A 12,019-nucleotide genomic window follows, 5' to 3' on the forward strand; every position below is an offset into this window, starting at 1 on the left:
TGAATCTGTGGTTTTTGAAGAGGGAAATAACCAAGTCTGGTCTATCAGAGAATTCAAAACCAACCTTCTTGGACGCAGAGATGACTGCTGCAGGTGAGAGCCCACATGAGGTGATGAGGTAAGAGACCACGGAAGTCTCATTTCTTGAGGCTTTTGAGGAGTCGCATTTGAGAGATGAATGGTTTTGCAGAAAATCCAGTTGTGCAGTTGAATCTCTTACAGTTCTCCCAATTGGGATTCTTTTGAAGAGGAATCTAAACATTCAGAAATGTACTGAGTGCAATTAGTTCTGACTAGGAACTTACGGAGGTGTCTTCCGATAGGGTGGCTTCTGTTTCCATTGCTTTCATCTGCTCCAGATTAATTTATTAGGAAGTATAAAGAATTAGTAAAGGACTATATTGGAGAGACGGATCTCTTCCGGTGCTTGTCTCACTACCGCTTCCTGCTAGCTAGTCAATTCAAAGTTCAGTTATCCTCACTGTAGTTAGTTCTGTTCCCTATTGCTACTACTCATCCCTCTGATTTTTGTTTTATTTGCTTCTACATGGCATCTGATGTTTCAGTCCTAAGTACAGAGAACAAAATGGATATAGAAAATGTACAAATGGGAAAATTTTATATTAACTAAGCAAACATGGTTATTTGAAATGAATTATATAACTTAAGGTCTTACAAAAACAAGATCTTGGATTATACTATTTCTTATAAAAATGTCTAGCCATCTTCTAGAGATGAGATATGGGATTTATTGTATAACTGTAACATAACAAATTCACTCAACAAGGATCATTCCACACACACACACACACACACAAAAAAAACAGCATAGAAATGTCTAGCCACCTTCTAGAGATGAGATATGGGATTTATTGTATCACATAACAAATTCACTGAACAAGGATCAGTCTATGCGTCCGCCCACACACACAACAAATTCTAGAGATGATATATGGGATTTATTGTATCACATAACAAACTCACTCACAAAGGATCATTCTACACGCACACACACCCAAAAAAAAAAAACTGCATAGAAATGTCTAGTCATCTTCTAGAGATGAGATATGGGATTTATTGTATCACATAACAAATTCACTCACAAAGGATCATTCTACACGCGCACACACCAAAAAAAAAAAAAACTGCATAGAAATGTCTAGTCATCTTCTAGAGATGAGATATGGGATTTATTGTATCACAAAACAAATTCACTGAACAAGGATAAAAAAAAAAAAACAGCATCATTCTACGCGTGCACACACACACACACACAAAAAAAGCATACAATACACACCTAACACAACAGTCATTCATCATCCAATTAGTTTCCTTCTTCTTTTCCTTTATCCAGTGAAATTTTTTTCTGCATTTCCATGAAAAGACAAAGGTGTAATTTTATTGTTATTTTCAGTGGCACGAGAAACTCATCAAGCGATTAAAAGGAACTTTTCCTCATTTGTTTGGAAGAGAACTCTGAAAACCACTAAGTAGAGCAGTCAACTGATTGATACTGATTAGAACCATCCTAAACATGGTCCATGTATTTCCAAATAGAGGTAACCATGCTCAGTGATTTTAAGACATTCCACCAGTCTATAGCAATTGGTCCATTCAAATCTAGAATAATAAAATCTCCCTCAGAAAAGGAATTAAAATCGATGGTTTCAAATAAAAGACATGTTAAGATTATTTCTATAAATTTATTGAAAGGAACAAGCTTTAAATGGATATAATCATCCTTTTAGGTCTTCTCACAATTATAGGATATACTGCTTTTCAAAGTTCAATTCAATAACAAGCATTTGTATAAACGAAACAGCATCAAATTTCAGTAATAAAGCCACTACAGCTTCAGCACCACAAGTTTAGAACCAAATACACCAAAGGGAGGTATTCTTTTTTCAGTCCCCTTTTTTTAACAGCTATACAAATCAGCATAACCAATTTATCAGATCATTGACATTAAGCAGCCTTTTTAATGAAAGAAAACTTGTCAATGCACATAAATGCAAAGAAAGTGACATCCTAAAACCAGTTTTTCAAATTTAATGCCCCAAGAATCCAATTTTACAAAAATTTTACTTGTTATTCACCTTCTACAGTGTTGAGTAAATTAAAGTTACACTATAAATCTGGGACTAGTCCCTACTCAAGTAACCACATGCACCAGAATGACTAGACAACAGATAAGTGCCTACCTGCTGAGCTCAAAACAGTCCACCCAAGGCATAGGAGCTGAACAGTCAAGTTCCTAGAGACCGATACTGATAATTTTGTGCCTTGGGCTTCAAGACCAACCAACAACAACCCACTCACCCCCCCCCCCCCCAAAAAAAAAAATTTGAGGCTTGTTTACAGTCTCCATACGGATTTCAAAAATTTGCGGCTTCAAGCTCACAAAGAAACATTAAGATCCATTCATCGAATTTCAAAAATTTGAGCATTGTACAATGGGTTCTTTCCAAACTTCCTCAATTCTCTATCCTAGTCCTAGCAGAATAATATTCCCTTTGTATAGATCCAAGAGTTGAGGAACTTCTTTCTCATAGTTGGTCACAAACTTCTCCAAGAAATACTTCTCACTTTTCGTAAACAGATGTCCCATTTTAAGATCTTCCTTAACCAGACCTTTCAATATCAATACTCGTAAAACTGAACACCTTGGAAGAATCCTCTTCTCCAAGCTAAGCCCAACAAGTTGTGGGTGCGTGATGATTCCCGTTCCCAACCCATTTTGTCAACAAAGAAATCTAAATGGCTCTTTATATTCTTCTCAGACAGTTTCATGAAAAAAGGGTACCTCCTAAATGCCAAGAGAATCTCATCCTCAGAAAAACCCCACCTTCGATAGGCCTCCAATTTGTGCTTCAATGTCGATTTTGTCATTGATGTAAACACAGATAGAACACTCATAAACGTGTACTTTGAAAGGTCGAAATCCATTTGCTTAATCTCCTCAACCATCTGTTTGAACATATCATTTTTAGGTGTCAACGTTGAGGGATAGTAAGTTAGTAAACTCACGATAATAGACTCCGGTACTCCATTTTCTCTCAAGATTGCAATATTTCGAGCCACAGTCGGTATATCACAATTGAAGAAACGAGCTTCACGTTTTAGACCAATAACAACATTCTCTAGAGTCCCAACTAAACTCTTCCAGAAATTAAAAGCAGGGATAGTTTTGTTTTCTAAGCTATGGAACAAGAACTTTGAATCTTTGCCGAGGATTTTGGTAATGATAGGGCTCGAAACGCCCAACGAATGTAAGAACTCAAGTTTAGGCAGAAGCGTCTTTGTAGGCCTGGACACGAGCAACAATGGGCACTTTCTAATGAGACTGGAAATTTGGGCATCGGTGAATCCATGGTTTCTGAAAAGGGTAAGAACCGAGTCTGGTCCATCAGAGGATTCAAAACCAACCTTCTTCGATGCAGAAAGGGCGGCTGCGGGTGAGAGCCCACATGAGCTGATGAGGTAAGAGACAACGAAAGGATTCTGATTTCTTGAGGCTTTTGAGGAGATGTATTTGAGAGATGAAGGATTTTGTAGAAAACCAAGTTGGGTAGTTGAACCTCTTATTAAGGTTCTCCCGATTGGGACTCTTTTGAAGAGGAAACTAAACATTCGGAAATGTAACTAAAATCGCAATTAGTAGTGACTAGGAACTTACGGAGGGGTCTTCCGAGACCGCGGCTTCAGTTTCTATTGCTTTCATCCGTTTTGTAATCCATTTGGTCCGATTTCAAAACACTGTTCAGAAATTAAAGCAAATATCCTCCAGGAAGAACGAAACAGGTCTGCGTCTAGCGATCTAGCGCTGAAAGCGTTCAATCACAGGAGCAGCAGTCCTGGTCTGAGCCCTAAGACTAGCAGGAGATCTCCAATCGACACCGTGGCTCCAGCGAAGAACCGAGGATAGGATGGAACGGATAGCAGTGGAGAAGCAAAGTGATCGGGCTTTGATGAGAGAAGGAGAGGAGAAGTTAGGGTTCTAGAGATGGAAGGCAAAGATAAGGATTATAACAAACGAACCCTAGAATCTCTGAGCAGCGCCGCTGACGAAGAAGCGGTTATATACAGTCGCGGAATGCTTACCTGTGAGTGATCGTGTGAGAGAAAGCGAAAGAAAGAGGGGGGAAAGAGAAAAAGGTAAGTTAATTTGAAATAGAGAAGAAAAAACGGTTAAATATCTAGACGTTGTTGCGTCAGAGACACGCAATCTGTAGTAACGGTGCGAATTCGCGTCAATTAAAGTAAGGCGGTGCTTAGTTACTTACCAAAAAACAAATAAGGCTGTTTGTGTTTTTTGGGTAAAAGTAAACTGGGTAATCACCGCGCGGTATTTTACAGAATTCTTGCCGAGCCAAAAGAATTTAAATTGGAAATTGATATCATTGAATGAGTCTAAAAATTATATTTTTTTAACCAAAAAAAAGAAAATTCCTAGAAACCCTCACAATCGGTATGCAATAAGCCAATTTTTTTTTATTTTTCTGGTAGAATATGCAATAAGCCAATAATTATAGGGAAATTTTCATTAACACTCCTTCCGATAGCCCATTCAATTAATGCCACCCAACTAAGGGGCCAAAATATCAATTTTTGCCCAAAAACTAACAGGGTTAATTGAGTTGAATGAAAATGACCAAGCTACCTTTTACACTAAAAACATAAAAAACCCAGTCCCACTCTATTTTTTACCCCCCAAAAAAAAAAACCCTTCAAACAAAGTTGTAAAACGAATTGCTTGGAGCAGAGGCCAACCCCTTAGATCGACACCATTGCAAGTCTGATAATAGTCCGTTATAAAACAAATTGTTTATAGCTTTCGGAAATTGATTTTGTTGTTGGCCTTGGAGGTAATAGATTAGGGTTTCAAACCCAGATGAGCAATGGCTTCCAAGGGTCGTCCGCTGGATTTGGGTTCAAACCTAGATGAACAATGGCTTCTAGTGTGAAATTGAAACTAAAGAAGATGATTGAAGAGCTCGATTTGTTCGATGTGAGGCAGGGGAGATTGGAAAGGGTGGTGGCGGGGTTGCAGCGGAGCGAGAGAAGTAACCGGCATTCTTTTGTTGCTTCAATGCTCTCATCTCACCTCTTCTCGGTGTAGGCCATCAGGCCCGATTTCAGGAAGAAGAGAAGGATTCATGGCCTTTGAACGAGACTAGGGAAGCAAATCAGACGCCTGATCTAGTCGATCTCTACTCCATTGCATCAAATCACCGGCAGACGTCTGAGATCTTCATCGTGTCCTCCTCCTCCTTCGTCTTTTTATTTCTTTTTCCAAATTTAGGGCTTGGATCGCAAAAAAGTGTGACACCCTTGTCCCAACTTTGAAAGAAAATGGATAAGAGGTTGGGGTGTATCAAACCTACTCTGTTGCAGGTCTACCCAGTGCCAGAACAGCCAAGAAGATAAGAATGAGATGTTAATTAAACTTAAAACTGGAAACCCAGTTTGGATTTTTGTTTATGATGGTGGGTTTTTGATGGATCTTCGGGATTCAATTCTTTGTTTTCAAAAATTATGAGAAAATTATACTTCTCTGTTCAGTGTCTTAAAAAAAACCCACATTTTTATGGGAGAGGTTTCAGGGTATGTGAAAGGGAGAAGAAGAAGAAGAAGCAAGGAGACAATAGGATAAAAGGGAAAGGGAAAGTGCACCTATGTATGGGGTTGGATTGCTGAGAGCATGGTGGGGCAGGGGAGACTGGAGAGGGTGGTGGGGGGTTGCAGTGGAGGGAGAATAAGAGCGAGAGATGGAGGACTAAGGTGGTGGTGGTGCTAGCGGTGGCAGTGGCGACGGCAAAAAACAGCAGAAGGAAAAGAAGGAAAGAAAAAGAAATAAAAACAGTGGTGGCAAAATTGTCCTTACAAAAAACCTAACACGTTGACATAATTAATTAACAATTAAAAGGCTTTTTCAGTTAGTTTTGGGTCAAACTTGATATTTTGGCCCTTAGTGAGGTGGCATTAATTTAACGGGCTATCGGAAGGGGTGTCGATGAAAATTTCCATAACTTATAACATTCCCAACTTACCCCCAAACAAGGAGGATTAACATAACCACATAAACTTTTTTTTTTTTTTTTTTGGGTACACCATAACCACATAAACATACAAATTGACTATTATGTACTCCCCTCTACATCACCATGGGCATTAGGTGTTTGAAAATAAGTCTGGATCCTTTAGAAGCCATAAAGGGCATACTCAGTGCAAGGTACGAAACCTTACCCCTGCTTACGTAGAGAGTTTGTTTCCTAATTTAAACCCGTGACCACTTGGCCACAATTGAGCCACCTTATCGTTGCACCAAAGCCCGCCCTCGATCCTTTAGAAGTAATGTTTTCAAGAAATAGTGGGTAGCAATTAACGCACTAGAAGTAGCCCCAAGAAGCAAATTTTGACTAGTTGATTTAGCAATATCATGGCTAGTTCCCATTTTAAGCATGTCATCCACATATAAAATTATAAACACACCTTTGTTATGGTGAAATTTAATATACAAACATCTATCAGAATCATTTACATGAAAACCATTTGAGATTAAGACATTGTCAAATTTTTCATGCCATTGTTTTGGTATTATTTTAAGTCATATGAAGAACGCATAAGCTTGCAAATCTTATGCTCTTCATCTGGAACAACATATCCTTTTGGTTGTTTGATATAGATTTCTTCCTCTATGTCTTCATTTAGGAAATTATCTTTACATCCATGATGTATAACAAGCTTGTACACCGATTCAACAGCAATCAGTAGCCTAATAGTTGCAATTCTAGCAATAGGAAAAACACGTATCAAAATAGTCTATATCCTCTATTCTGCCTGAATCCTTTGAGAACGTCTAGCTTTAAATTTGTCAAGAGATCCATTAGGTTTGAGTTTCTTCATGAAGATCCACTTTGTGTCAAGAACCTTAGTCCTTGGAAGAAGGTTAACTAACTCCCATGTGTAATTAACAATGATAGAGTCTAATTTTTTATTTTTTATTTTTGGTCGAAAAGGAATTTACTGAATAAAAGAGTCATGTGAATGAACAACCTATAGCTTCAGACAAATAACAAAGGTCATGAAAGCACAGAATGGAACATGGCCAATCTGTCATATACGTGTAGGTACCGTGGTCTGAATCCTGGTGGGAATCGGTTTCGCTTGGTCCGTTGGTGGAGAAAGGAGTGTCGTATGACGTGTGGGTTTGTGGATGGCATCGAATCTTGATGTAACAACATAGGGATTGGGGTCATGTTTCATAAATTAAAATAAATGGAGTCGCCACCTTGCCCCATCCGAGGTGAGCGGAAGGGGCTACGTGATTCCATATGGTTTGGTCAGAAATTTTGGGTAAGTGGTTAGGTTACAAGTGTGGGAAGGTATTATCACCCCATCTCGTCCGGTTAAACCGATCTTTCTACTAGATTCTAAATTTATAAAAATCTCCTATAATAACAAGTCTTATACCAACATGCAAGGTTAGATTATGATTCCTACCAAAAAAAAAAAAAAGGTTAGATTATGATGCATCAAACATTTAAAAAAAAAATAAATCATTTACTATGTACACTAAAGTGAACTACTTTAATGGTCTACATTGTATTAAATAGAGGATGATATGAAAATATACATTTACTCAAAAAGTGGAAAATGCAAAATGTTCAGTTGCTTCCATATCTGTATCCGTATCCGTTTAGCATTAACTGAATTCGTCCGAAAGCTAATCGGATGTGGATGCAGATATAACACTATCCGAGCCGAATCCGATCCGTTTACAGTCCTAGATGGAGGATCCAACCTAGTCAAAACAGAAAATATATATATATCAACCATGAAATATTATAATCTTTCTATTAAAATTTTGTTTTTCAAATTTTTTTATATAGAAGAAAAAATAATAAAAAAATTTCTTGCTCTTCCCTATTTCTCCATGATTTTGGCAAAACCAATCGTCAACACATGAATATTTCATGTTCTTAATCCGGAAGTAGCATTCTCCAATCCTTCACATGTGATGTGATTTGGTGCGATAACTATGATGCCGATGAAAAGGAGTTGTGACTATACGTGATCCCTCAAGAACTTGGCATTCACCCCCATCTACCAAATGAGCATCCAAAAATAAAATTCGTTCAAGATTTACTTGTGAGAGTTATCAATCAGGTTGCCTCAATGAAGATAAAACACAAAATATAAAATAGAGTTTAAAAAAAAGGGGGGGGGGGGGGAAGGGGTCAAGGTTCAAGTTGCACAAATTTGTGATGTGAAGCACATCTAAACAATAGAACATTGACAAACAAAGGTGGATCCGTGTGATAGAAAACTCACACATCTTATTAGTTAAATTTTAACTCCAAACAAGGAGGGGAAGACTGTTAAAATTAAATTCAATTTGACAAACAAATTACAAAAATACAAGAATACTTTATAATGAAATAATATCCTTGTACTATATGGAATTTTTTAATCCCTTGTCATGCTTCTCTTAGACTGAAATATAATGGATGACATAGCCATGGGATGATCTATCATATGAAGTCACCTACACACATTCAAATTCTACTACATAGCAAGTAAATTCGATCATGCTACATGAATAATATCACAAAAAATTATTACGTTTAAGGGGTGATGTTCTCTGCCTGGGAGCGCAAGCTATGCCTAGACACATGGGGTGGAACGGGCACGTTATTTCGATCATTCAGGGGGCCAGTTGGTCATTTCGTCCACCCCCATGTGTCTCCCAGTGCAGAGAACATTTTCCCTAAATTTATATTCCCCCACCCAAAAAAAAAAAAGAACAAAGAATTTAGTAACCACTAGTCCTCCATGTACTGACCTTTTCTACTAGTCCTAAATTTATATTCCCAAAGAGAATGAGCGAGAGAGAGAGAGAAACAGAGAGAGTGAGCGAGAGAGCGAGAGAGAGAGAGAGAGGAGATCGACCTGCTACTGCTCTTCCTTCCCCAATCTGTCTTTGCGTTTTTTTTGTCTTCAAGCCTTGGCCACGGGTTTTACTTGTGAATCGCTCGATCGATCGTTCTTGTTCTTTACATCAAATATTCTTCTAGTTTGTTTTAAAAGAACAAAAAAACGAACCGTCAAACCAAACACAAAATCACGTTTTTTTGTTCTTAAAGAACGAAAAAACAATTTTGAACACTGTTCAGACATTTACCAACCGTAGCCTTAGTCTAGAGGAGTAATAGGTTCAAAGTGTTTCCCAGGTAGTTTGCATTTGGGTCATTTTCTTTACATCTTATTTTAAGGATCCGAAAAAAATGTGATGCAGTCTGTTTGTTTTAGCCATTAGTCACATGTTTTAGTACTCATGGTTCCTTCTGATGGGGTAATTGGTCATATTTGATTTGCATGTTTGCATTTGTTGCCTACTTAGGAAATTTCTCAGATTAAATAATTTGGTGAGGGCGTCAACTTGTCATTGTGGATTCTTGATTACATTCTTATTCCAATGATTTAATTCTCTGGGCCATTGAATTACATATATATGTTGAAGACTAAGTATGTTCATCCCAGAGAGTTTGGAGTTGTAATAATTATTTGGTTCCCTTTTCATTTTTATTCTTTTGGTAGTAAAAGAAAGTGTAAATTAAATGGACCACCCTTGTACTTTAATTCATACTCACAGCACCCCCGCGATTATCAAAGATCACTTCCAAATAAGGTGATTTTTATGCGATTAGTGCCTGTAGGCTTCATGGTTGCAATGAAAATGTAAATTTGTTATGTAAATTATATTTAGCCAATCTCCTGTAAGTAAACCTTGCAACTGTTTAAGCCTTGCACAGCCAGTGAGGGCCAACAATTGTAGATTGTAAAGATTTTCAATTGAGTCGGGTAACCTCACAATATCAGAAAACGAGAGATTAAAAAACCATAGATGTTTCAACTTGCCAACTAAATTAGGCAATTCACAATTACAACAATCTTCTGTACGTTCACTGGAAAAAATCATGTCGCTACTCCAAAAAAACGAAAAAAGAAATATGTATGGAATGCATTTTCACAAGAGAATGGATCATCTGCATGTACCAACAAGTGAACGTACATGTGAGAGCCAACCACCTGTCCTATTTTTGCCATTCACAAGGAGAGGAGGGGTATTTTTGGAAACAAAAATTAAAATGTGCTCGGCTCTCACATGTACGGTCACCTATTGGTACATACAAAGGAACCAAACTTTCTTCACAAAAGTATATCTTCTAGTGGCCGGTGCTAGAGGTGGTGGTGGTGGGGGCGATGGTTGAAGTTGCATTGGAGGTGGTGGTGCAGTGGCGGTTTCATGCGTGTTCTTGTCCTAACTTTGTGTTTTTGTTTTTTGGAGTTTTTTTAGTTGTTTCTCAAAACTGTTCCAAATGTATATTTTAGCCCAGTTAATTCCCCAATAAAAAAAGACTGGACGAAAACAGTCTGTTTCATTTGTATTGCAAAAAATATACAAAAACACCAGAAACAATTTTTTTGAACGTTGCCACATAGATCCTAAGTTTCAGGACCGAGTTTTTCTAAAGCCATGGTGAAATGACTATCACTAGCCTTGGATGGCTGCTAGGGAATAGTGAAAGACATTTCGAACCTCCAACAAACAGGGGGGAGTAATAAACAGGGTTTTAGGTATTGGAAGTGGAAATCAAGTACGTGCAATATATGCTAGGGGTGGGGGGTTGGCAGTGATTTGAACGTTATAGTGACTTGAATTTGACAATGCAAGAGTGCTAATACCAAGGGTTAATTAAGTCCCAATTTTTGTTCCCATTAAACTCTCTTATTACTCACTTATCTGTACACCATGTTCATCAATGATTAGTCTCTTACTCTCCACATATACTGGGTTTTTTTTTTTTTTTGGTAGAACACATTGTGGTTGATAGGTATAAGTAATGCAAGACTAGACCTGTAATAGTATCTCAGACCTAATCTCACAGCAGGATCTCAATAAATAGTCAGACTCTCAAAAATCAACCCAAAAGTTAAAGTCAACAGAAAAGTCAATTTTCTCAAATGAAGGACAAACTTTAGATATCAATCCCTTACAATGAATACTAACACCCTTCAGAAGATGAGAGTGATTGGTTGGATAATCTGAGAGCAATGAGAGAGTTTAAGTTTCAGGATATAAATCTAAGAATAGTCAAACTGAAAATAATTCAAATCAGGCGAGTAGATTTCCCTAATACTTCAACTAGGAATGAAAATAAAGCTAAATAAGCTATTAAAACTAAGCCCATCCATTCTACATCAATGACTGTAGGATTGCTAGGGGGATGATATAGCACAGAAGCCATAACTTGAGCTATATAATCAAACATCAGCTTCTTCACAGATCCTGCTTGGTGGGAGTACTTATACATTTTTTTGCAAATCTATCCAGGATACCTTGGCTTGATGAATCACCACCAGGTTTCCCCTCCATATCTGATAGTTTCTTCCAATTTTCTCTTCTCTGAGTTCGAGGATAATAATTGATCCGATAAGGGGATTATCATATTCGTATTCGATTAGTTTCGGGCGGATTTCGATTCTCCTAAACGGATATGGACACGAATCAAATACGGATTTTTGAATCTCCGTTGACATCTTTAGAGATAATGGAATCAACTTACAGCATCTCTAATCCCTAAATCATCAAAACACAGACCCCGATTCAAGCAAACAGAAAAGGAAATGAGGATAAACCCCAAATAGAAGAAGGGGTTGGGGGGGGGGGGGTTAAGAAAACCCAATCAAAACTGATAAGACAAGAAAAATAAACACAAACCATTTCAGAAGTTAGTCTTCCACAAATCCATCACTAAAATCGCCCAATATCAAGAAAGTATAAGCGTAAAGGAACACGTCTATTTACTTGCCCGTCAATCCCCTCAATTCCCTTTAATAGAGGGAGGTGGATTCCACCCAGGCAGTGTGTTCGGGTAGGGGGTAGGGTGATCATTTCCATCCACTAGTAGATGGAATTGAAGAAATTGATGGGCAGATAAATTGAGGGGATAAA

At 37.8% G+C, this 12,019-nt stretch overlaps 1 protein-coding gene across 1 annotated transcript; it reads right to left on the reverse strand.

Annotated features, from left to right (window-relative positions):
- Window positions 1–2,430: 2,430 nt before the first annotated feature.
- Window positions 2,431–3,715, reverse strand: LOC122645338. The gene is made up of 2 exons (XM_043838651.1): window positions 2,804–3,715; window positions 2,431–2,711 (listed from the first exon to the last, which is right to left on the reverse strand). The coding sequence occupies exons 1-2, from the start codon at window positions 3,628–3,630 to the stop codon at window positions 2,483–2,485; spliced, it is 1,056 nt and encodes a 351-aa protein (XP_043694586.1). The 5' UTR covers window positions 3,631–3,715; the 3' UTR covers window positions 2,431–2,482.
- Window positions 3,716–12,019: the final 8,304 nt, after the last annotated feature.

This window comes from Telopea speciosissima, chromosome 11 (genome assembly GCF_018873765.1).
Source record: "Telopea speciosissima isolate NSW1024214 ecotype Mountain lineage chromosome 11, Tspe_v1, whole genome shotgun sequence".
Taxonomy (NCBI): domain Eukaryota; kingdom Viridiplantae; phylum Streptophyta; class Magnoliopsida; order Proteales; family Proteaceae; genus Telopea; species Telopea speciosissima.